A 26,116-nucleotide genomic window follows, 5' to 3' on the forward strand; every position below is an offset into this window, starting at 1 on the left:
CAATGGCAAGGCAGAAAGTTTTATTACACCCTCAGCAAGCACATGTGTTTAACTTGCACATATAGACCCGTAGAGAGCAAACAGGAAGCAGAGGAAGGCACCTAGCCAACCGGGGAGGCACACCAGAATATGCACAAACACTCCCCAGTCCAGTTATCTGGGTGGGTGTCATTTATTTAAATTTATTGCCCTGCCGAAAGCCTGGGACATGTAACAGTGAGTAGGAAAAACACACACATTAAATATTCAGTTAAGATCTGTTTAAAATGGGAAAACTAGAGCCAATGAAGCAAAAAACCCCATGACTTGTTACCAGCTTAACTCCAGCTACAAAAAGGCCCCTCAGATTTGTTCTTTTGTTTAAAGATAGCAGTTTCCAAAATATGTTCAGAATTGAATGTTCAGGAGACGAGAATCAGCTGCTGAATTGTCAGTATGTATTGGCATCTAAAGTCTTGACCTGAGTCCCAATCCAGCATTGGTAATGTAACAGTTAAGAGTGCAAGTTATGAACTTGGAAAGCTTCACAAGCTAGTGTTGAGGCTCAGTCTCTTCTCTCAAGCATCTGTAAAAATAAGAGGATAACTGTAATTCTGGTTTACCTTAAAGCATTAGGGCAGGTAGTTGTAATTACTGGAGATCATGTATGCAAATACTTTGAGCAACTATTAAAAGTCCTATTTAAATACTACATGTTCTTAGCAGCTATTATCTCTGCTTAGCCATTGGAAACAGGAAGTTGCAGTATTTTGAGCCAGACCATTGTTTCATCTAGATTAGGGATTCTCAACGTTGAGTCTCCAGATGTTATTGGACTTCAACTCCCATAATTCCTAACCAAAGGCCACTGGGGCTGGGGATTATGGGAGTTGAAGTCCAATAACATCTAGGGACCCAACGTTGAGAATCCCTGATCTAGATCAATAGTGTCTCAATTGACTAGCAGTGGCTCTCCAAGTTTTCAAGTAGGAATCTTTCCTAGCCCTACTTAGAGATGCCAGGGGTTGAAGCTGGGAACTTCTGTGTGCAAAACAGATGCTCAGTCACTGAACTATGGGCCCCACTGGAACTTGGGTCAAACTCATGGCCTTGAGCAAGTGACAGCAGGATCCCAGCTTCACTTCCCCACCCATTAAGCAGTGAATTTGCCTACTGAAACAGTGCCCTGCTCACAGGGCAGTTGTGTAAGCAAGCAAATTATTTGGCCATAAGCCATAACAATACTACTAAAATAGCAATATGAATTAAAGCCCCAGGTCAATAGCACTTCCATCATACCTTGTTCAGACCACCTTACGGGGACTGTTGAAAGTATGTGCAAGAGAGGTTTGAAGTTCTTGTGAACACTGAAAATGCCTAACGAGTGCTTTCTTTTTTTTTTAAGTCAGTGACATTGATTATTTTTCTTTTTAAACCAGTCACTGATATTTTTCTTTAATTACCTTTTTGTAAAAAATGAAAATAAATTATAAATGTTAAAGCAACCTCACTTCCAGAAAGCATGGAATGTATTCGAAACCACAATAAGAGAGGCTCAGTTGGACTGTACACCAAGAAGAAGGAAAGGTACCACCAAGTTCAGGACGTTGCCAACATGGCTAACAAGTAGTCAGGAAAGCTATAAAAGGGAAGAAGACTTCCTTCAGAAAATGGAAGTCCTGCCCAAAACAGAAAGGAACAAACTCTGGCAAAAGAAATGTAAGGAGACAATAAGGGATGCAAAAAGAGAGTTTGAGGAGCATATAGCTAGGAGTGTCAAGAGGAATAACAAAAACTTATTTAAATATATCAGAAGCAGAAAACCTGTCAGGGAGGCGGTTTGACCTTTAGATGATGAGGGTGTGAACGGGATTATTAAGGAGGATAAGGAGTTTGCAGAGAAGCTGAATGAGTTATTTGCATCTGTCTTCATGGTGGAGAATACCAACCATATACCCACTCTGGAACTGAGCTTCTCAGGCTTGGAGGCCGAAGAACTGGAATAATTTGAGGTGATGAGAGAGGATGTTCTAAACTGTCTTGAAAAACTAAAAATTAACCAATTGCCAGGTCCAGATGGCATTCATCCAAGAGTTCTGAAGGAACTCAGATGTGAAATTGCTGATCTCCTATCAAAAATATATAACTTGTCCCTACGATCAGGCTCTGTACCAGAGGACTGGAAAATAGCTAATGTAACTCCCATTTTCAAAAAGGGATCTGGGAAATTACAGGCCGCCGAGCTTAACTTTTGTGCCAGGTAAACTGATGGAAAGCATACTTAAGGATAAGCAAACTTAAACACATAGAAGAACAGGCCTTGCTGAAGAAGAACCAGCATGGCTTCTGCACAGGCAAGTCTTGCCTCATTAACCTTTTGGAGTTCTTTGAGAGTGTCAGCAGGCATGTGGATAAAGATGATCCAGTTGACAGAGTATACTTGTACTTCTAAAAAGCTTTTGACAAAGTTCCCCACCAAAACTCAAGTAAACTTAGAAGTCATGAGATAAGGGGACAAGTTCATGTGTGGATTGCTAACTTGTCAAAGGACAGGAAACAGAAGGTAGGAATAAATTGATAGTTTTCACAATGGAGGGAAGTAAGAAGTGGGGTCCCCCAAGGATCTGTACTGGGACCAGTGCTCTTTAATTTGTTCATAAGTGATCTAGAAGTAGGGTAAGCAGCGAAGTGGCCAAATCTGCAGATGACACTAAACTATTTAGGGTAGTGAAATCCAAAAAGATTGTGAGGAGCTCCAGAAGGATCTCTCCAAACTGGGTGAGTGGGTGACAAAATGGCAAATGCAGTTCAATGTAAGAAAGTGTAAAGTGATGCATATTGGTCGGTGGGGGGACCCCAACCTCACATAAACACTGATGGGTCTGAGCTGTCAATGACTGACCAGGAGAGAGATCTTGGGGTCATGGTGGGCAGCTTGTTCAAAGTGTCAACTCAGTGCACAGCAGCTGTGAAAAAGGACAATTCCATGCTTGGGATCATTAGAAAGGGGATTGAAAATAAAAATGCTACTCGCATAATGCCCTTATACAAAACTATGGTGTGGCCACATTTAGAGCACTGCATGCAGTTCTGGTCACCATATCTTAAGGAGGACGTTGTAGAACTGGAAAAGGTGCAGAAAGGGGCAACCAAGACGATCAGGGGCCTGGAACACTTTCCTTATGAGGCAAGGCCACAGCATCTGGGGCTTTTAGGAAAAGAGGTGGCTATGGAGACACATGATATAGGTGTATAAAATTATGCATGGAGTAGGAAGAGTTGATAGACTTAAGAGAGCGTCTTCTTCACTATGAGCCCCACCGCCCATTGAGGTTACTTGAGGAGGTCCATCTCCAGCTGCCGCCAACTCGTTTGGTGGCTACACAGAGATGGGCCTTCTCGGCTGCTGCCCCGAGATTGTGGAATGCGCTCCCTGCTGAGATACAATCCTCCCCATCTCTGGCAATTTTCAAAAAACACCTGAAAACACATCTCTTCAACCAGGCTTTCTCAGCTTTTTAAAACTTGTTTTTAAATTCTTCTGATTATTTAATTGTTGTTTTACAATGTTTTAAATTGTTAATTATTGTTTTTATGCTTTATAATTTTTGTTTTAATTATTAACTGATTTTAATGGTGTTTTAATGTAAACCACCCTGAGCCTTTTGGAAGGGCGGTATAAAAGTTTAAATAAATAAATAAATAAATAAATAAATAGACAGACATTTTTCTCCCTCTCTCACAACACTAGAACCAGGGGCCATCCCATGAAACTGAAGGCCAGGAAATTTAGGATCAAAAATGCAAAAAAAATTCAAATGCAAATCAAAATGCAAAATTAATAGGAAGCACTAGATATAAAATATATAGAAGTTGGAGAGATAATAATAGTAATAAAGGGAACTATATCTTTTATAGAAGCTAAGAAGATTCTTGGATTATTCTTGGGTGGACAAAAAAACTGAGGAGGTGGGTGTAGAGCACGTGACCTAATGGGTTAGGGGAGGAGCCTCAGTACAAAGCTGGAGAGAATGAAGCTTGAAAGGTTCCAGTCTCCACACCAGCACGAATCCCATCTGTGTGATGGAGAGACCACTCAGAAGAAATACTTTTTCACACAGCACATAATTAATCTATGGAATTCTCTGCCATGGGATGTGGTGATGGCCACTATCTTGGATGGCTTTAAAAGGGACAAATTCATGGAGGACAGGTCTATCAATGGCTACTAGTTGGTGGCTATCGGTCACCTCCAGCCTCAGAGGTAAGATGCCTCTGAATACCAGGTGGAGGGGAGCAACAGCAGGAGAGAGGGCATGCCCTCACCTCTTGGCTGTGGGCTTCTCAGAGGCATCTGGTGGGCCACTGTGTGAAACAGGATGCTAGACAAGATAGGCCTTGGGCCTGATCCAGCAGGGTGTTCTTATATTTTCCTGCATGTTATCCCAAGCAGTTGTATGGTTGAGGTTGAGTATGTACATCCTGGACTCATGATTTTTGGAAGATAAAAGAGACTGGAGGAAAAATTGAGAAAAACATTGGAGGGGGATACATATATATCTCTATATGTGCTCTTGTTCTCAGTATTGGTGGAGAGAGTAAACACAACTCACCCACACATAACCTGAAAAGGACTGATAGATTTTAGGTTTATAATGGGATTGCCATTTTTTTTTTCCCCTGGCAGGACTCCTGCACATTTTAGCAGCCCGGAATTCAACCAGTGAAGCTTTCCCTTCTTCACTGCATTAGCACATATCTTGCAGTCCTGGGCTCCTGCTAGGAGCAGAGGGAGCGTGAGTGACAGCCTGGAATTCTGGCAAGCAGCTGGGCCACCAAGTGTTAATAATCTGGTGCTCCAGTGAATTAGCTAATTGCCCTCTAGTTACCACTTGAAATAAGCAATTAAGCAAACCCTGGGGTAACTGATTTACAGCACTTAGGCAGTTCATTATCTCATGGGCTGCTGAGTGTTGATCTAACCGTCCCCCAGCAGTGCAGTGATGCAGCTGCCCCTGGGGTGGGGACAGTTGTTTATACAAGGCTGCCTCCCCATGGGCTGAAAGGGCTGCCATTCCCCTTGCCCAGAACCTCTGCATAAAGCCACTGTCCCTTACAAATGGTCTCCTTTCTCTTTTTATACAGACCCCCCCTTTTCAGAGAAGTAGACGCTGCTGACATCTGGAGCAAAGCAAGGCTAGGTTTAGACAGAGATCCTTTTTGAGTGGTGAGGTACATCACCTTCTGGGGACAGTATGACTGTTTATAGAGGGAGACATTGCCTAGCATTGACCTGCAGCTATCTCTGGGTTAGGGGACAGCTACTGATATAGCAGTCTGCCACCTAGTTCCCTGCCCCAGGAAGGGCTGATAGATAGATAGATAGATTATGTCTCTCTCTCATATATATATATATATATATATATATATATATATATATATATATATATACATACATACATACACACACACACACACACACATATATATACACACACACACACACACACACACACACACACCCAACAGCTGGATGCGAATGCCAGGCTTCCAGTGCGGCACTGGGCAATCCCACCCATTCTTTCCTCCCATTCACCTAATGCCAGGGTTTAGTCCTAGAATTCCTGAAAGGAACACAGACGCTGCTTCTAGAGAGGGTTGCTAACAGTTTAACCAGCTTCTGTGCCTTTAAGAGCCACTGGATCTTCAGATATCAGCAAGTGATCATATTTTCCTCCATGCTCAGAGATGTTTCACCAGCTGCTGGTGTCTGCTGATCAAGCAGCGGCAAGAAGAAAACCAGCAGGCCAGGCTGGTTTTCTTTTCTGGCCCGCTGGCAATTTTCAGCAACAACAAATATTTATATACCGCTTTTCAACAAAAGTTTCCAAAGCGATTTACATAGAGAAATAATATATAAATAACTATGATGGATCCCTGTCCCCGAAAGGGCTCATAGTCTTAAAAACTTTGCCTTTTAAGCATGTGCAAAGTATCCTGAGCAACCCACAAGCTGCCCACGTAAGATTGGGAAAGGGATGGAGTCAATTTCCAGTCAATTGGATGGGGCCGGAGCTCAGTAGTAGAGCATCTACCATAGTTACCCAAATCGAAGTCAACTCGATTGTGAGCGATTGTTGGGGACATCTTATTTATTTATTATTTCTCTGTGTACACCACCCTGAGCCATTTTTGGAAGGGCGGCATAGAAATTGAACAAACAGCAACAACTCTACACTTAAGACAACCCCCTTAATAAAAATACAGGGTGTGCCTGTATTTACCAACAAGGAAAGGAAGTCTGAATTTAAGACAACACTCTGATTCATAGCATCAAAGAACTCGGCAGCAGGGACGCTAATAATGGATTTGGGTAAATACAGTACATACAGCAAGTCCCAGGTTCGAACCCGGGCATCCCTCGGTAGGATGTGAAACATCCAACTGAAAGCCTGGAGAGATGCTGCCAGTCGGCGCAGACAATACTGAGCATGATGAACTAATTGTCTGATTCCGTATAAAACAGCTTTCTATGTAATCCTGGGGTAGTCATTCACTATTAGCTTATCCTCTCTTGCAAGATTGTTGTGGGGATAAGAACATAAGAACAGCCCTGCTGAATCAGGCCCAAGGCCCATCTTGTCCAGAATCCTGTTTCCCATAGTGGCCCACCAGATGCCTCTGGGGAGCCAACAGGCAAGTAGTGACGGCATGCCCTTTCTCTTGCTCCCCTACAACTGGTATTTAGAGGCATCTTGCCTCTGAAGCTGTAAGTGGCCTATAGCCACCAGACTAGTAGCCATTGATAGACCTGTCCTCTATGAATTCATCTAAGCCCTTCTAAAGCCATCCAAGCTGGTGGCCATCACCACATCCTGTGGCAGAGAATTCCATAGATTAATTATGCACTGTGTGGAAAGAAAGGACTTCCTCTTGTCTGTCCTAATTTACCCGACCTTTAGTTTCATGGGATGACCCCAGGTTCTAGTGTTGTGAGAGAGGGAGAAAATTCTCTCTGTCCATTTTCTCTACTCCATGCATAATTATATACACCTTGATCATGTTTCGCCTTAGTCGCCTCTTTTCCAAACTCAAAAGCCCCAGATGCTGTAGCCTTGCCTCATAAGGAACGTGCTGCAGGCCTCTGGTCAACTTGGTAGCCCTCTTCTGCACCTTTTCCAGTTCTACAACGCCCTTCTTAAGATTCGGTGACCAAAACGGTATGCAGTACTCCAAATGTGACCTCACCATAGATTTGTATAGGGGCATTATAACATTAGCGTTTGCATTTTCAATCCCCTTCCCAATGATACTAGCATGCAATTCGTTGTTGTTGTTGTTTTAAACCACTGCCACGTACTGAGTCGATAAAGGGTGGACAGGAGACATACACCAGCATGTACCCTGCCCAGAGCTCCTTGGAGGAAGGGCAGAATAAAATATAATAAATAATAATTTTTGTTGGCCAACACTGCTAAAGATAACACCACGGCATTTTTAAGGAACCTCCCCACTTTCCTCAGAACTACATATTTATCCAATGACTGAATTCAAGATAAGAATGTTCACGGTCATTGATCAAGGGGTAGAAGTTAAACATTGCCTGGTGACGCTTAAAAGAAAAAAGAAAAAGAAGGTCACCTTCAAGGTCTAATTCCCTTGCACTCACCTGTGGGAAAGCCTGGCCTGTGGAAGTAACCAGGGCTTGATCCTGGGATGGAGCTCATCAGGGTTTAGCTCTAGAGCAGGGCTTCCCAAGCTGTGGTCCTTCAGGTGTTGCAGAACTACAACTCCCATCATCCCAGCTGTGGCTGGGGATGATGGGAGTTGTAGTTCTACAACATCTGGAGGACCACAGCTTGGGAAGCCCTGCTCTAGAACTCATTTTTAGTATCAGATCCTAGAACACAGAAAGCCATATTAAATACAGAATTGCCATGTTTTTCTTTGTGGCAAGACTCCTGTCCCTTTAGCTGCATGTCAGGCAGAATTTGGACCAGTGCAGCGTTTCCTACCTGGAGACTCAGAAAGCTTCACCTGTTGGCCTGCTGCTTCTCACAGAACTATTAAAAGCATGAGAGTGAGTGTGTTGGGGTGAGGCACGATAGAGCAGCACACAGAGAACCTTCATCACAGCAACATACCGGAATGTGTTAATTCTTCAAAATGCTACAAGACTCTCTGCTGCTGTTGTTACTCTGAACTGACATAGCTTCCTTGCTAGAGGCGTTCAGCTTCTTGGAAGGACAGATTTTGGCTGAATGAATACTCAAGTTCTATGTTGCCCTCCTACCTGGAAATCATGGAAGCGCTCCCACTTCCTGATGAAGTCTCGGCTGGCTCCTATTAGCTCTCAAAGTCAGAAGAGGATTCCATCCATTTCTTCTGGGCGTAGCCAAGTTCAGCTCCGCCACTGAGCACAAGGTCGATACCAGTGCAGAAGGTGGCATCGGAAGCAAGGTACAAAGCAGCAGCTGCACATTCTGCTGGGGTCCCCATCCGTCCCAAAAGCTGTGAACATGCAAAAGGGGAGAGAGAAAGAGAGAACTCCACAGATCTCACATGTGTGTCTGCATTACTCTAATCCACTTGAGCCAAAACCCCTATTCAGACACTATGTTGTACAAGGATACAGATGTCTTTACATGCATACGCGTGTTTGTGTGAATGACTGTACCTGCATTCACTGTAAAAGTGAACCTGGATACAGGCCCCTCAAATGCATGGTGCAGATAAGTGCATTGCTGTACCTGTGTTCAAATTAGTGTGTGAATAACTGACCTGTGTACACCATACACTCATACAAGTGTTCAACATAGTGTCTAAATAGGGCTGAAGTTTACAAGGGTTTTTTTTTTAAGCCATAGGTTTCTAGTCCGGAAGTCAATCAGATAAACCAATGGGATCCCATAAGGCAAGGCTGAAAAGTGTTCCAACAGTCAGCTGGTGAGACTTTCAAATGCTTTCCATGGCACTTTGGCCTTTCCCGTGACTAGAGTATTCCATGCCATATTTACCCAAATGGAATAAAACTCTGAATTTAAGAAAACCCTCTTTTAAAAAAACCCCAGGCTATGTACAGGTTATATCTGCACCTACGCAAAAGAAGGACAACTCTGAATTTAAGAGGACTCCCCAATTTCTAACATCAAAGAACTTGGAGGGAAACCTAGTCTTGGATTCAGGTAAATAGAAATATCCTTAACTGAAATCTGCAGTCTTTCCTTGGTACAGAGTTTTGGTTTTATTTTCACCACATGCAGCCTCTCTTACTACTTTCCTTATGAAGTTGAATGTATCCTTTCCAACAGCACCATGCCAGTTTCCCCAAGGTGAACCTACCTGAGCATTTTTGCCTTCCTGGATGGTTGCTTCTGGATTGGCTGTATGGCTTGCTGCTTTTTCCCACATAGGGGTCCAGATATTCCCAGGTAAGATGCTAGAAGTGAAGATGTTCAGGAGAGGGGTGTTAAAAATGGATGGGAGTGGGAAATCATGCAAGATCATACAATGGATGCGTTTCAAAATCAAGGTGTTTGGAGAAAAGATGTCCAAGTTATTTCTGAAAGTATAGAGTATGGACTCCCAAATCCACTTCACATATATACGCACTTTGGTTATTTAAGTCAAGGAAGGGCAGAAGGTAGTTTAGGATCCACTAATCCAGGCCTTGACAAATTTCCTCTGGATCTAGGAGCCAGACAATGGACACAGGGCAAAATTAACAAACTTCACGACGGACCTTGTGGAGGGGAAGGGTGAATTAGCGTGTCTTTATTTCCCTTGCAAGTAACATACTTAGAACAGAAACAGAGCTGCCTGGGATTTAATAAAGTTAAATTACATTTAATATAGTTAAAAATAAACTATGATATTCAGAGGCAGAGTTATTTAATAAAATCTTTATTAAAATATTTATTGAATCTTTATTAAAATATTTATTGAATCTTTATTAAAATATTTATTGAATCTTTATTAAAATATTTATTGAATCTTTATATACCGCTTTTATTTATATACCGCTTTTTGTTGAAAAGTTCCCAAAATAGTTTACAGAGATAGATATAAAAAGATAGATAGATAAAAAATGGCTCCCTGTCCCCAAAGGGCTCCTAAAAAAGAAACATAAGATAGACATCAGCAACAGCCACTGGAGGGATGCTGTGCTAGGGATGGATAGGGCCAGTTGCTCTCTCCTTGCTAAATAAAGAGAATCACCACTTTATAAAGGTGCCTCTTTGCTCAGTTAGCAGGGTTATCATAGTCTAGGTGCCACAATTAAGTTTCACGATTAAGTTTATGCGACAATACCATTGTCCTGGCGCCTGGGATCTGTCAAGCCCTGCACCAATAAATCTTCGGACGATTTGTAGTAGTTCAACTTCAGAAGAATTTGCCGATCAACTCCCAGTTGCGTAACCACAGCAACAACAAAAGATTTTTTCTCCCAAGCCCAACTAGCTTTCTGGAATGAACAACCCTTCCAGGGTGAATCATGAGCAGGGGGAGTGATAAGGCTCCCAAGCTCATCTCTTGTAGGGAAGACCAATTCCTGGGCTGAACAGCTGCCCCGAGACATCCTGTTCCTTAATTCTAGATGTATGTCCACCCCCACACCAAGCCACTGTTTTGCCTACCTGGTTCAGATCAATGGCTCTGGGAATTCTAGTTAAAAAATGAAAGGCAATCCTATGAGCCTGGCATCTGCCTACCCTCAAATTAAGTGACGTAGTAGCCCTACTGATAGGTTTTGTTCAAAACTCATACACTCTAGACCTAGTCAGACCTAGTTGTACGAGTGTACAGATGTCTGTACACAGGTACATGCATTTCTGTGAATGACTGTACCTGTGTTCATTTTAAAAGTGAACCCGAGTACAGGCCCTCATCAAATGCATGCTACAGATAAGAAGTGTATCTATATTCAACATAGTATGTGATTCATAGAACTGTCCCTGTGTACACTGTACATTCGCTGAATGAGTGTTGAACAGAGTGTATGTGTGAATAGGGCTTCTGTGTATGGTATACACAGGTATACTTATTCACATATTATGCTGAATGCAGGTACAGCAGTACAGTCCATGTCTGTATCCTGCATTTCAGGGAGCCCATACCCAGGTTTATTTTTTTAAACAAATGTATGTACAAAAACATGTACATCTGCACAAATATCTGGATGCAGACATAACTTAATGTCTGAATAGGAGTGAACGCCATCCATTGGGAAGAGGCAAGGCATATGTTTAGACAGGAAGAAATGATGGTAGCAAAATTTTAAACAATTCCAAAGTGAACAGAAAGCAGCTTTGGTTTCTCTCTAAAAGGACTGAATCAGCATCATCCCTAAGGAAGCATGTTAGCACCGGAAATGTTCTTGAGTAGACAATAAATTGTCTTCTGCGCATCGCTGGAGCCTCTTCCTTTTTCACAACTGTATTATTAACAGCAGCAATGTTACCTGTTAACTCGAACCCCGTGTTTACTCTCATCTACGGCCATGGCTTTTGTCATTGCAGAAACAGCACCCTGCAAGTTGAATGCATAACAGAATTGCCAACTGATCAGTGCACTGACACAGCCTGGTCTTCCCTTATGCAACAACTTGGTGTGCAGAGACTCAAGGGGATGCTTTTCATGGCACAGAAATAAGCCTAACTACCTGCTTATATCTTCAGAGCATGCTACCGTTAAAGGCAGAGAAGCAGAGACCAGTAAAACAATGGGCAGCCCTAACAGGATGAAAAACTGCAGTGGAAAAGACACACCTGTGGAATTTTCCCTTCTAGGTAAACCTGAAAGGGAATCTGGAACACACTCACAGTGTTCAGTAGATTATGAACAGGAGCAATGATGAGAAACTGGGTTCTCTGGGAAGGGAATAAGACCTAATGTGCTGGCGAGTAATTGGTTTTAAGGGAGGGCTACCTAACGGCACAGCGGGGAAATGGCTTGACTACCAAGCCAGAGATTGCTGGTTCAAATCAGACAACCACAGGGCTCTGTGGTTGCCAGGAGTTGACACTGACTCAATGCACACTTTACCTTTACTTAGACAAACCCTGCTATCCCCAAAACCTCATTTTTAGCAAAGCTACCTCCACAAACTCATCTTCTCTCTGGGTTGCCTATGGCACTTTTTAAAGGAAAAGCACATGCCACTACAACACACTTGTGCATTCTGGTCATTAGAAATGAACTCTGCTGATGCTCAGAGACCCTTTCTTCCAGCTAATCTCATATGTCCTGTACAATGATAGTCACAAGACAAGGGAAAGAAGCATCCTTATGCATGATCTACTAAGGACTCATGAGCATTCTGAGGCATGGTCAACCATAATTCAGCTTCTAATATTTCCTCATGGTGATGAGCTTGCTTGCCGTATCAAGGCCCAGGGTTCTAATGGAGTCTGGACGACTCATTTTACTCTTTTGCCTTGCTATCAGTCACTTTTTACTTCAATTGGCATAATACAATTTTTTCATGACTTGAATTGTTGAACGGTGCAAATGTCCATTTAAAACTGCACAAGAAAGCTGGTCTTGTGGTAGCAAGCATGACTTGTCCCCTTAAGAGAAGCAGGGTCCACCCTGGTTGCATATGAATGGAAGACTTGATGTGTGAACACTGCAAGATATTCCCCTCAGGGGATGAAGCCACTCTGGGAAGAGCAGAAGGTTTCAAGTTCCCTCCCTGGCTTCTCCAAGATAGGGCTAAGAGAGATTCCTGCCTGAAACCTTGGAGAAGCTGCTGCCACTCTGTGAAGACAATACTGAGCTAGATAAACCAATGGTCTGACTCAGTATATGGCAGCTTCCTATGTTCCTATGTGTCCAGTTGCACTTTTAAAAAAAAATCCCTGGACAGGGGTGGGCGGGGGCACACAGGGGCAGTCAAGGCACCTCAGAGGCTGGATTTGGCCCTGTGGTTTCCTAGTCTACACACACACACACACACACACACACACACACGAATGAGGCGGTGGAATTCTGGAGCAGAATGAACTGTCCCACTTCGTGCAGATAGAGGTGATGCTGTTTTTCAACGGTGGGGCAAGATCCCTGAAGGGCAGGCTTTTGACTTGCAGGAATCTAGCTTAGTATTGTTTACTCTACACTGATTGACAGCGGCCCTCCGAGGTTCCAGGCAGGAGTCTTCCCCAGCCCTACCTGGAGATGCTGCCAGGGGTTGAACCTGAGAGCTTCGGCATGCAGAGCAGGTGATCTGCCCCTGAGCCACAGCCCCATCCCAAGCTGGCAATCCCCACCAGGGAAGGGAACTGGTGCCAAGATCCCTCCTCAGCTCTGGCTTACCTTGGTTGCAACATAAGGCACAGCGTACTTTTGTCCCATAATACTGACAAGGCTGGAGATGTTGATAAGGTTCCCTTTTGTTTTCCGGAGGTAGGGCAGCGCGTACTGTTAATGGAAAAGAGGTGGCAAAACTGTGTGTGACTGCAAGAGAGAGCACACCAGCACATGAAGCTTCTTAGACAGAGTCCTACAAATACAGAAACCAAGCCACCTAATGGCAGAGTGGGGAAATGACTTGACTAGCAAGCCAGAGGTTGCTGGTTCGAATCCCCACTGGTATGTTTCCCAGACTATGGGAAACACCTATATCGGACAGCAGTAATATAGGAAGATGCTGAAAGGCATCATCTCAGACTGCGCGGGAGGAGATGGCATTGGAGAACCCCTCCTGCATTCTACCAAAGACAACCACAGGGCTCTGTGGGCGCCAGGAGTCAACACCGACCCGACACCACATCTTTACGAATATAAAAAGCTGCCTTATACTGAGTCAGACTACTAGCCATCTAGCTCACTATTGTCTACACTGACTGGCAGTGGCTGTCCAAAGTTTCAGGTAGGAGTCTCTCCCAGCCCTGGCTGGAGATCCTGCCAGGGAGTGAACCTGGGATCACGGATGCTTTTCCAACTGAGAGACAGCCCCATCCCTTAAGGGGAACATCTCACAGTGCTCACAAAGTCTCCCATCCAAATGCAGACCAAAACAGACCCTGCTTAGCAAAGGGGACAATTCATACTCAAGGCCAGCTCTCCTCCCATATTTGTTTATTTATTTATTCACACACACACACACACACACACACACACACACACACACACACACAGCATGTGCTCTGCCAATGAGCTAATACGGCCCTTTTCCCAAACAGGGAAGCAAGGCCAGACATGCCTCAGGCAGCATTTGGTGCCCTGCCAGGAATCGAAATCCCACTGCCTGAGTGACAGGCAGGGAGTCTGCCTCTAGGCTAACCTGGAAAAGGCCCAGGGACTGCCTGGAGAGGCACAAACATCTCAAACAAAATGTCCATGTGTCTTCAGCGGCAGCCTCTAGGCCCTCTCCAGTTTGACTTAAGAGGCCTGAAGGGTGACGGGGTTCAACTGTTCTGTCTGCAAAAGAACAGAGAAGAGAGCTGGTCTTGTGGTAGCCAGCATGACTTGTCCTCTTAGCTAAGCAGAGTCCACCCTGGTTGCATATAAATGAGAGACTAGAAGCGTGAGCACTGCAAGATATTCCCCTCAGGGGATGAAGCCGCTCTGGGAAGAGCAGAAGGTTCCAAGTTCCCTCCCTGGCTTCTCCAAGATAGGGCTGAGAGAGATTCCTGCCTGCAACCTTGGAGAAGCCACTGCCAGTCTGTGAAGACAATACTGAGCTAGATAGACCAATGGTCTGACTCAGTATATGGCAGCTTCCTATAACAGCCCTGCTAGATCAGGCCCAGGTCTATCTAGTCCAGCATCCTGTTTCCCACAGTGGCCCACCAGATGCCTCTGGGGAGCCCACAGGCAAGAGATGAAGGCATGCCCTCCCTCCTGCTGTTGCTCTGCTGCAATCGGTATTGAGAGGCATCTTCATCAAGACTAGTAGCCATTGATAGACCGTCCCTCCGTGAATTTGTCTAAGCCCCTTTTAAAGCCATCTAGGCTGGTGGCCATCACCACATCATTCATTCATTCATTCAATTTCTATACCGCCCTTTCAAAAAAGGCTCAGGGCGGTTTAAATAGAGAAATAATAAATAAATAAGATGGATCCCTGTCCCCAAAGGGCTCACAATCTAAAAAGAAACCTAAGATAGACACCAGCAACAGTCACTGGAGGTACTGCACTGGGGGTGGATAGGATGACAGAGAATTCCATCAGTTTGAGAATTCCATCATGTGGCAGAGAATTCCATCGGTTAATTTTGCGCCGTGTGAAAGAAGTGCCTCCCTTTCTTAGTCCTAAGCATCCTGGAAATCCGTTTCTGCAATCTAGTGCAGTAAAGTCTACGCTGATTGGGAGTGCCTCTCCAAGGCCTGAAGCAGAGGCTTTCCCTAACATTGCTGCTTACGATCCATTGAATTGGAGATGCCAAGGATTGAACCTGGGACCTCCTGCATCCAAGGCTTGTGCTTCACCACGAAGCTATGTGGCCCGTGAAGCTGACTGGGTTGCAAGGAAGTGATGGCTTCTGGTAAAGCATCCCCACTTCCCAAACCTATCCCGGGCACTCCATTTTTTGTTCCGGCCTCACTTTCATTTCTGCAGGCAGCCAGCAACGAGAGACGGTGGCCGTGCATATATTGGAGCCACTCACCTTGGCCATTAAGAAGCAGCTTACAACATTGAGGTCGATCAGGTGGCGGAACTCCTGTGCAGTCACATCATCCATCTGTTGTTCAGGAGGATCTGTTTGTAAGAGGATCAAGTGGATTTCAGTGGCAAGATCCATACAGAGCAAGAGGCTGCTATCTCCCATGATAGGTTTTGCAGTCCTTAAAAGAATACTTCTTCCAGTAAATCCATAACTCAAAAACATGCATCAGATCAATACATGTGCCAAATAAAATGAGTTCATAAAGCAATTTAGTTTAGAACCAAGGTTATTTCAATTAGTTTAGAACCAAGGTTATTTCACGGGAGTTGAGGGCGGCTTTAGAAATCAGCACCAGGACCTTAAATCAGGCCATACTTATTTTTGCATTTCTGCCCGGCCAACGTAGCACAGCAGAATCCCCACAGAGACGTATGACAACAAAGATGAATGTTTTTTGCTGCTTTATAGCAGCTAAAAGCAAATTATGTAATTCATAACTAAAGGACAGTCTTGATGGCTCCAGTCCCCAGGTTCAGAGGCGGGATACAAAAGTATCCTCTTTTCTTCTTCCAAGATTTAGTTTGGCATTCTGACATATTTTCTTACAGGCACTATTCCTCTGTGGATATTCCTTCATGGAGGTCAGGTAGGAATAAGCCGCTGGGAAGATGTGGCAGTTACGACATATGGGTAAGAGACTGAGCTACGGACCAGGATATCTCCAGTTCAAATCCTGTTTCTGCCATTAACTCACTAAGTAGCATTAGGCAAGCCACCAGCTGTCAGTCCTTCATCCACAATATGGGGATATTAATACAAGCCTACCTTATAGGGTTGTTGTGAAGATGACAGTGATAAAAACACGGAGCAGCCCTGCTACATCCAGCATCCTGTTTTCTACCAGATGCCTTTAGAAAACCCAAAAGCAGGACATATGGGCAAATAGTCTTCTCCTATTGTTGCTTTCTAGCAACTGGTATTCAGAGGCACCCTTGCCCTGAACAGAACTGCCCTTGAACCTGGAGGCAGCATAAAGCCATCATGATCAGTAGCCACTGATAGACCTGTCCTCCATGAATGTGTCTAATCCTCTTTTAAAGCCATCTGGCCTAGTGGCCATCACCATATCCTGTGGCAGAGAATTCCACAGATTACTTACACACAGTGTGAAAAAGCATTTCCTCTTGTCCATCCTGAGTTCCTTGTCAACCAGTGAAACTGGTTCTTGTGTTACAAAGAAAAAAATCTTCTGTCTCCTCACTTTCTCTACTCAGTACATAACATTATAAACCTCTTTCATGCTTCCCCCTTAATGACCCTTTTTCTAGAACTCCCACAAAGTAGCCTTTCATCATAGTGAAGGTGCTCCAGCCCCCTAAACCTTTTGATTGTCCTCTTCTGCACTTTTTCTAGCTCTACTTCAAGTCTTGAATTTTTTTTTTCTTTAGGTTTAAGGAGCCAGCCTCAAAATTTGGGAGCCAGACTATGGAAACGTGAGAAAATTACTGGACTTAAGGACGGACATTGTGGAGGGCGAGGGCAAGTGGGTTTCTTGCCTGGGACAAATACAGATTTTATTAAACAACTCCTAAATATCCTAGTTGAGGTGCCATGGTTAAATTTCTAGGTACCAGGACTCCTAGCACCTGAGATTTGTCAAGTCCCGCTCTACAAATATTATATGAATTGCTGAACAAGCTCACTCTAGCCTTAGATTAATCAAGGGAGCTTCTCTGACCACCCTTTCCCCGGACACACACATCGTGATTCTTTAAAGATTGTCCCCCGACCCCCACCGCTGCCAGCCATATATTTTTGAAAATAACTCACGCCATCCTGCATTGTTCACCAGGCAGTCAAGGCGTCCATAATGTTCTATCGTCACTGAAACCAAATTCTGCAAGGATACGGTACAAGAAGAGGAAGGTTCAAACAACAAAAATCCCTGCAGTTCTACAGCTGAAAGCTACTGCCATCAGAATCACCAGGGCTGCATGTATTCTGATGTCATACTACCCAGAACATAGCCTGTTCCAGGCAGTGGGAGCACCGTGGGAGATAGAGGGGTCTCCCAAGCAGTATTTCCCCCCCCCCAACACAAGTGCAAATTCCAATGGGAGATGTCACAAGAGATCCAGATGATGTTCAAGATTACATCATACATGTAATGAATGTGATTTTTATTAGTTGTTACTGCATTATTTATTTATTCAACATATTTTATACCGCCCAAAACTTACGGCTCTGGGCAGTTTACAACAAAGTAAAAACAGAAAAAGTAAAACATTAGCTAAAAAAAAGTTGAAACGTTACAACAATTTAAAATTATGAGACAGGAAAATAAGCCATTTTGAATTCATGCACAATAGATTTTTGCAATGGAAGTTCTTAGCACCATCTACTGACAAAAATGAAAAAGGTATGAAAAAGCCATGTTTTTTCAATACTACTTTTAGTCTAGGCACTGCTTTTTCACAGTGTGTCAGCAGATGGCACTAAGAACCTACATGACATCTATGAACATCATCTAGACATCTTGTTATATCTCCCATTGGAATTTGCACTTAAGATGGAATAAATTACTGTTTGGAAGAGTCCAGAAATAAAGGACAGATAGTGGGTAAATTCTTAGAATGTAAGGAGAGGAGCCAGAAAAGAAGAGTGGGTATATGCATAATGCCAGTCCTAGCTTAGGAGATAAGGGTTCAAGTGCCTTCTTTAGGAGGATCCCTTAACTGTTGGAGTGCTATCTGCTGCCTCTCTGGGCGGGTCCAGGGTCATGTTAGGAGTCAAAGTGGCAGTATTGGTTCTCAGTAGCTGAGCCCTGGAAAGTTTCTGACCGCAGCAACTTCCTGTGCTGGCCATGGTGGAAAACTTTGACATGAGGACTAGAAGCTTGAAGATGATGCAGAAACTACTTGGGAACCCACTGTGGGGGAGGCTTAAGCAGAGGAGTGACATGAGTGTGTACCTGCAAGAGACAACAAGTGTAGGAAAGGGGTTCTGAATCTACTGGTGCAAAGCAGGAGGAACAGCCTGCAAGATGGGTGTAGAAACGATGTAGATAGTGGATTAAGCCATATGGAGAAGGGTTTTAGAAACAGAGAGGGAAAGACTCAAGAGCCTGGAGGGGCTGAAGAAGCCCCCCAAACAGCACTCCATTCCCCCAATTCTAGCCTACCTTAATGTCCATTTCAGAGAGGACATCACAGACCTGGAAGCGGCCCTCCCCAGGGCTCCCAGAATCCTTCAGTTCCCTCTGAAGGGCTTGTCCTCTTTCCCCTGCAAGGGGACAGAGAAAGGGACAGAGCGAGTGTGGTGTCATGAGGGGGAAAGACACGCCCCTTGCAAAGTATCCCCATGTCCTATGCTCCCTTTGATCTGCCTCATTTGCTCCAGCGCTGTACCAAGGTGGGATGCATGCAGCAGAGTGTGTGTGTGTGTGTGCATGTGTGTGTATGCGCACGTGTGTGCATGCACTCCTCCACTTGGAGCACTAATTTCCCCCACCAGATAATTTGCTAAAAAACGTAGGTGCTTACATTTGAGACATGATGATGGGAGTTGTAGTCCAACAACATCTGGGGGCTCAAGGTTGAGACCCCCCTACTTTAGAGGCTTCTGATGCTAACACTTCATCATAGGCACTAAAACACACACAGATACATGGGTCTGGCAGGAAAATGCTAAAAGTTTCACTCAGTTAGGAGGAAATCACAGATTTCCCGTGAGTTGCTTTGAACCCGGAAACGTGGCCGCCCCACCTAGAGAGGAAGGCTGGCTATGGTGGCCCATTCCTTCCCATTACCAGCCAAAAACCACAGTCTCCTTTCCATGACATCTTCCACACACTGGCAAGATACAGGCGAACCCTGGATCCAAGTGACTGGAGCTAGAGCAAGAGCTAGAGCTAAAACCAGTTCCAGAAGCAAGATCAGGAATTCGCATTTGCAAGTTCCAAATCCAAGTCCAAATGGTCAAATCTGGTACGTTTTAAAAGGGGAAAGCTTCAAAAGGTGTCCCTGTTAAGCATTGCCATGATATTCTTTTGCAGGGAACTGGACTGCCATCTGGCAGGGCTGCTGTGCCTTTAACAGGTATGACAGGCAGAAATTCAACAAGTACCGCTCTCCCATCCCTGCATCGTAATGCCAAGTTACACCTGTTCAATTTCTGCCTGGGTCCGGACCAGCCCTGGGTCCAGGCTTTAGAGGCCCTCGGCAAACTGTGCTCAATGGGCCCCTTCTTCTCTGGATGGGCCCCGAAGACTGACTCCACACCCCCCCCCCAAAGTCTCTGGGCACAGAGGCACTCTCAGTCACAGGGATCAGCACTGGGCCCTTCCAAGGGCCAGAGCACCTGCCCAACGCTCCCAGCCCTAACCAGAACCAAAAAGGTATTCCTCCTACCCCTAGGCTTGCCATGTTCCGGCTTTCCAAATACGGGTGCCTAATTTGCATATTATGCAAACTGGCTTGAAAATCATTTCTGAGCAGAATAGTGACTGCACGTTTTGCTCCGTAACTTCACTTCTATAAGGGCTGGAGTTTAGCTTTAAAAATAAATAAATAAATAAATAAATTTAAATTAATTAAATTTAAATTTAAATTAATTAAATTTAAATTTAAGAATCTGGGTAGAATCGGGCAAATCTGGGTAGGCGAAGCAATCTGGGTGAGATGCTTTAAGTCTGGGTGAAACCCAAAATTCGGGGGGGTGGGGGGGGTGGCAACTCCAAGAACTCCCATCCACACATTTCTTCCTCGCCTTTCCTGGGGCATCTGCTGCCCCCTACTGTCCAAGCCTCACAATGCCACTACATTAGCCCAGTATTGCCCAACCAGTGTGCCACGGCATTTCCCAACTACTGTGCCATGGAACACTGGTGGGTGTGCCACGCCAACTCACTCTGAGTCAGCTCCAAAAGCAGGGATTTTCCACTCCCTGCTTCTGGAGCTGGCTTGCCCCATAATGCACCATGAAGAATGTGTCCCTCTGCAGGCATTAGGAGCATGAGAAAGAAAGAAAATTAGCTCAGAGGCTTTGCCACAGCAAAATCTATTTTATTTACTTACATTTATATCCTGCTCTTCCTCCAAGAAGCCCAGAGTGGTGTACATGATTATGTTTGTCCTCACAACAGCCCTGCGAGGTATATTAGGCTAAGAGCAAAGTAACTGGCCCAGAGTCACCCAATGAGTTTCAAGGCTGAATGGGGATTTGAACTCGAGTCTCCCTGGTCCTAGTCCATCACTTTTACTACTACACCACACTGTGTTGGGGGAACAGTGTGCCCTAATTTGTTTTTGTTTTTAATGCAAGTGTGTCTCAGTACAAAAAGAGGTTGGGAAACTGCATGAGCAGAGTGTCTTGCGTGCAGAAGGTCCCAGGTTCCATCCCTGGCATCTCCAGGTTGGGCTGGAAGAGACCCTGCCTGAAACCTTGGAGAGCTGCTGCCAGTCAGTGTAGACAATACTGAGCTAGGTAGACCAATGGTCTGACTCAGTAGGAGGCAGCTTCCTATGTGGCCAACTTAACGACTAGATTGATAAAAGGGGCGAGGCTCAAATTGAGGATTGTAACTTTAGTCTCACCTTCTGATTCTGGTGCACAGAAGACCACCTTGGCTCCTTGGCGTACTGGAGGGGGAAACAAGGGGGAGGGGGAATGAATGCAGCCCAAAACCCGGAGACCCACTTCACACCTACACATAAATCACTTGATTACCATTCACTCTATAAATGCATGACCTAATGCTCGTAAAACTCACCACATGCCAAGTGAACAGAGGACAGAGACTACAACTCCCAGAATCCCCAAGCAAAAGCCATTGCAGCTGGTGATTCTGGGAGTTGTAGTCAGCAACATCTGGGAATCCCTGTTAGAGGGGACACTGCACCAGGCGTTCCCAACCTGCGATGCTCCAGATGCTGCTGGAGATGGTGGGAATGATAGCTCAGCAACATCTAGAGGACCACAAGTTGGAAACCCTTTGTCCACCCAGACTGGCAGCGACTTCTCCAAGGCTGCAAGCAGGAGTCCTCTCAGCCCTATCTTGGAGATGCCAGGGAGGGAACTTGGAACCTCAGATGCTCTTCCCAAAGCGGGCCCATCTCCTATGGGGAATCTCTTACAGTGCTCACGCATGTAGTCTCCCATTCAAAACCAAACCAGGGCAGACCCTGCTTAGCAAAGGGGACAATGCACGCTTGTTATCAACTCTCCATCCAGATGCCTCTGGAGCAGGGCCGGCCCATTCACTAGGCGAACCTAGGTGGTCACCTAGGGCACCAGTTCTAGAGGGGTTGCAGGGTGGGGACAGGCACTGCCATCCCCACTGTGAATAGCTGCCCTCAGCACGGGGGCAACGGCGGTGGTGAGGAAGATTATATATCTTTAAATCCATCTGGCCACAGGGCTGAGCAGTAGCAGCAGTCCAAGGGATTTCACCATCTCCTTCCTCCCCACCACCACCACCATCACCCCAGCCACCAAGTAGGAGTCTGGTGCCCCCTCCCCACCTTCAGTTAAAGCCATACTTCATCTGATGGGGCTCCCCTGTGACTGGTATTTAGGGGTATCCCACCTCTGAACCTGGAGGTAGCCTATAGATGCAAGGATAGTAGCTGTTGACAGACCTGCCCTGCATGAATAAAAAGCTCCTTTTTAAAGCCATTAATTGGCTTTTAGGAGGGGGTAATATTGAACCTCCTCTTCTTAGCAGCTGCAGTTCACTCCCAGGTTTGCTTGAGCCTGCTTTCTACACCACACACACCGACACGGCCTCCCTCAAGTGGTACAAATTCAAGAAGCAAAGAGCCCAGGCTCAGATGCAAAGAGTTCTTGGACTTTTAATAGCTGCAGAGAATAAGCTATTATTGACAGGAACAAATTCCAGAGAGATAGCTGTGTAAACAGATTGTCTCTTGCATTTTATGACCTTTTAGTCCCACTGTTAGCTATTTTCTGTCTTTTTATCTAAACCTCTTTCTGAAAGAGCTGGAAATATTATGATCCTTATAGATGCATCACCAGAGCACCTGGAGGCAAGAGGGAGATACCAGCAGCAGACTCAGGGTAACCTGCGGATGTGTCAGTTTCACAAACATCTGAAGGGGGGGAACCCTAAGGGGGCAGCCCCCCCTTGCAAAATGGCAACAATGTAGCTCAATGGAGTGGAACGTACATGGACCCAGAGAGCAGTTAACAGACAAGCAAGTGGGCAGAACTAATGGAACTCAGTAGCAAGGAGGGCTTGAGCCAAAAGAGCCGGAAATTTCTCAGGTTGAAGAACATGCTCCCAAGACAGTCACAGCCCCTTCAGCTTCTGAGTGGGAAAGCTACCCAAAACTTTCACCATGCTCAGGCAGGGGCATACTGCAACATTTTGTTGTAGGTCCATACTTGTACCCATATATAAGTCTCAACCAATCAAGGCTAAGATTCCATGCAATAGATTCCCCACTGTTCTGTTCCAAATTAGAATTGCTACTTTCCCCGCTCTGCAAGACTCTGTATGTTGAATTGCAGGCATTCAGCTGCTACAACTCAAGCAGGGGCGTAACTATGAAAGGGCAAGGGGAGGCAGTTGTCTGGGGGGCCACTGCCTTGGCCCCCACCCAGAGGCAAGTCACATGACTGACTCCCCCCACCACACACCCACCCGGGCTTCCTTCACTTGTATTCATCCTCCGAAATTGATGTAAGTATTAAGACCCAGAACTACCAGAACAGCATGTCTTTCTCTAGTAGCATTAAATGACTTGCATCATTGCTACGCTACTGTACCCAAGCACAGGGGTGCAGTGAAGGAAAAGCTACAGCTGCTGACTGCATGCCTGCTACAGGCAGACTACTGCAGATCAGGGGCGTAATTACTATTAGGCAAGGGGAGGTGGCTGCCTGGGGGCCCCCATGCCTCAAAGGGCCCCCCAGAGGCAAGTCACATGTGAAATGTATGTGTGTGTATCAGCGAGGGGCCCATTTTAAAATTTTGTCTCTGGGCCCACTCCAGCCTTGCTACACCCTGCTGCAGATTGTATCTTTTGCAGAAAAAGGCAGCAACTTACAAAGTGTGTGGCCAGGAAGGGGAAGAGTGCCACCTTTTATTCTCATAGGGCTTTGTGACTTGAACAGCTGCATAACACAGGAAAAATCAGGAAGTGCCGCCTTTCCTGGTATGGAGATCAAAAATCACATGGCCACCACCCCTTCCTCCCCAGCTTAATTTGAACCAGGGTTCACAGGGCATAGTCTCTAGTTCCTGTTTTCAGTGCAAGGAGGACTCAGCACACAGTCAAGTCAAAACTTCAGTGGTTATACAGGAAGCTGTCTTCTACTGAGCCAGAACATTGATCCATCTAGCTCAGTCTTGTCTACACTGACTGGCAGCAACCTGCCAGGGTTTCAGGCAGGAGTCTTTCCCAGACCTACCTGAGATGCTGCCAGGGACTAAACTTGGGAGCTTCAGCATGCAGAGAGGTTGCCACATCCATTTATTCTAGCAAAGATACAAAAGAATCTGGCAGTACCAGATTTACTGTGGCACTGGCAGAAACTTTCATGGAGTTTCTTTATCCTATATTTACAATGCAATTTGAGCCCACTTTACCCTTTATTTATAATACAACTTGTATCCCTGCTTTCTCCACAGAGAAAGCAGACACAAAGTATCTTACCACAGTCTACATAAAAATACAATGTCAAAAGCTAAAAAAAATATACAGACAGAAGCACCAACGCATCTGATGAAGTGGGGGTTTGCATACTGCCTCTTTAAAGAACAAAGTCCAGAGGAGCTTCAGAACAGAAAGAGAGAAAGCACAGCTGATCATCTTTACTACTGTACAGGCAAGTGCACCTCTGAGCATGTACAGAGCACACTTTCAACACTAACTTGCCCCAACCCCTCATTAGGTTTCCAGGGTAAGGCTTGCATCTTCCTAGAAATCTGAGCCCCAGAACCTATTTGCAAGAAACTGCCCACTCCTCTGCCCTACTAGTTCACGCTCACCAAATTCTCTCATGATGCCTTCACCAATGCCTCGGGTGCCCCCCGTTACTATGACGACCTTGCCCGGGTACCGCAGCCCACTCGCCATTCCAGCTTCTGCTTGTCGCAGTTCCTCCAAATTACCGAAAATCCAGCTGATCTTTGGACGCAAAGTGGCAGCAACATGTGGTCTCCGCCCCCCCCCCCCGAGCATGCTCCGTATCTCGCGGCATCCTGGGAAATGCAGTCCTCCACCTCTCCAGGGCTTCCTTTCCTTTTGAATTAGAGCATTTCCCCTCCCTGCCTCTGTCCCTCGTGTCTTTTAGAGGTAAATCGTATTTCGGGGAGCTCTGTCCAAAACAAACACCTTAGACAGGATCCAGACTAAATTAGTCTTGACTAAGTTCCATTGGGGCTTCAGTTAATCATGACTAACTAATCTCATTGATTCCAATGGTGGTTGGTTAGTCATGACTAATTGGATGTTGTTGCCTCTATTATGCATAGAATGTGTGTGTGTGTTGTATATAGTGTGTGTGTGTGAGTGTGCAAGTCTTATGTGTGCAAGTCTTTCCAGACTCAGGTTTATTCCAACGTAAACACTGATGCTTAAGGGCAATATTGTGGAAGATCTAGGCGAGATTCTCTGCTTCCTTGTGCAATCTGCATTGCATACGTGACAGTCTGCCTGCGAAACACCTGTGTCTTTTCATACTACATTTATTCTACCTTGATTGCAGAATGGGAAGGCCTTGCATGAGAAGGAAAGTTGACCATCAGTCTCCAAACAAGCTTCAAACTAGGCAGCTGGCATTTAGAAATAAGTACCAGCTGCCTTCAATGAGTTTTACTCCCAAGTATGTGTGCATAGGACTGCAGACATCAAAGGCTAAGGCTGCATCCTGTGCATACTTTACTTGAGAGTAGGGGTGGGATTGCATGACACAGAAAAGGCTGAATCACCCGTTTCCAAAGCAATCCTGGCTTCTGGTGTTGGGATGGCTACAGGGGCATAGCAAGAACATCATCCTAAATTATTTTTTTAAAGGTTTTGTAAATGGTGGACGATGCAAGTCATTTAATGGTAGTAGAGAAAGACATGCTGTTCTGGTAGCTCCAGGTCTTAACACTCACATCAGTTTTGGAGGATGAATACAACTGAAGGAAGCCTGGGCGGGCGGGTGTGGCTGGGGAGTCAGTCATGTGACTGGCCTCTGGGGGGGGGCCCAAGGCGGTGGGCCCAAGACAACTGTCTCCCCTTGAACTATTTTAGTTACGCCCCTGGATGGCTATGCCGCCATTGGCCATGTTGTCTGAACCCACCCATGTTCGTATATTCTGCCCTATTTGCCGTTCTGAATCTGACATCTGAAACCAAGATTGGTCGGGTTTGGAACCTCAAGTCGGGCAGAATATGCTGACATTGGCGAGTTTGGACAACGCAGCCAATGGCGTCTCTACCCTTCCTGACACTGGAAGCTGGGCTTGCAAGTACACCCCGGAAGCTGGCAGTTCAGTGTTTTCTGTGTCACGT

The 26,116-nt window shown here is 45.3% G+C and overlaps 1 protein-coding gene across 5 annotated transcripts; it reads right to left on the reverse strand.

Annotated features, from left to right (window-relative positions):
- Window positions 1-128: 128 nt before the first annotated feature.
- HSD17B14 (hydroxysteroid 17-beta dehydrogenase 14) lies at window positions 129-24,830 on the reverse strand. Of its 5 annotated transcripts, none has more exons than XM_053261815.1 (10): window positions 24,727-24,830; window positions 21,185-21,229; window positions 18,772-18,872; window positions 17,421-17,487; window positions 15,591-15,682; window positions 13,294-13,398; window positions 11,441-11,508; window positions 9,322-9,418; window positions 8,273-8,490; window positions 129-565 (listed from the first exon to the last, which is right to left on the reverse strand). In XM_053261815.1, the coding sequence occupies exons 1-9, from the start codon at window positions 24,794-24,796 to the stop codon at window positions 8,326-8,328; spliced, it is 810 nt and encodes a 269-aa protein (XP_053117790.1). In that variant the 5' UTR covers window positions 24,797-24,830; the 3' UTR covers window positions 129-565; window positions 8,273-8,325. The 5 variants fall into 5 exon arrangements, with proteins under 5 accessions (XP_053117790.1, XP_053117787.1, XP_053117788.1 ...); XM_053261812.1 differs by having other exon boundaries at window positions 24,604-24,805; XM_053261813.1 differs by lacking the exon at window positions 21,185-21,229 and having other exon boundaries at window positions 24,604-24,810.
- Window positions 24,831-26,116: the final 1,286 nt, after the last annotated feature.

Source organism: Hemicordylus capensis, chromosome 6, assembly GCF_027244095.1.
Source record: "Hemicordylus capensis ecotype Gifberg chromosome 6, rHemCap1.1.pri, whole genome shotgun sequence".
NCBI lineage: Eukaryota > Metazoa > Chordata > Lepidosauria > Squamata > Cordylidae > Hemicordylus > Hemicordylus capensis.

Coding starts and splice junctions, on each gene's coding strand:
- HSD17B14 (XM_053261812.1), bottom strand. CDS start 24,796: ATGCTCGGGGGGGGGGGGCGGAGACCACATGTTGCTGCCACTTTGCGT. Junction 21,230..24,603: donor AGGCATCATGAGAGAATTTG/GTGAGCGTGAAC, acceptor TTCCCCCTCCAG/TACGCCAAGGAGCCAAGGTG. Junction 13,399..15,590: donor GCTGCTTCTTAATGGCCAAG/GTGAGTGGCTCC, acceptor TTCCATTAACAG/TACGCGCTGCCCTACCTCCG.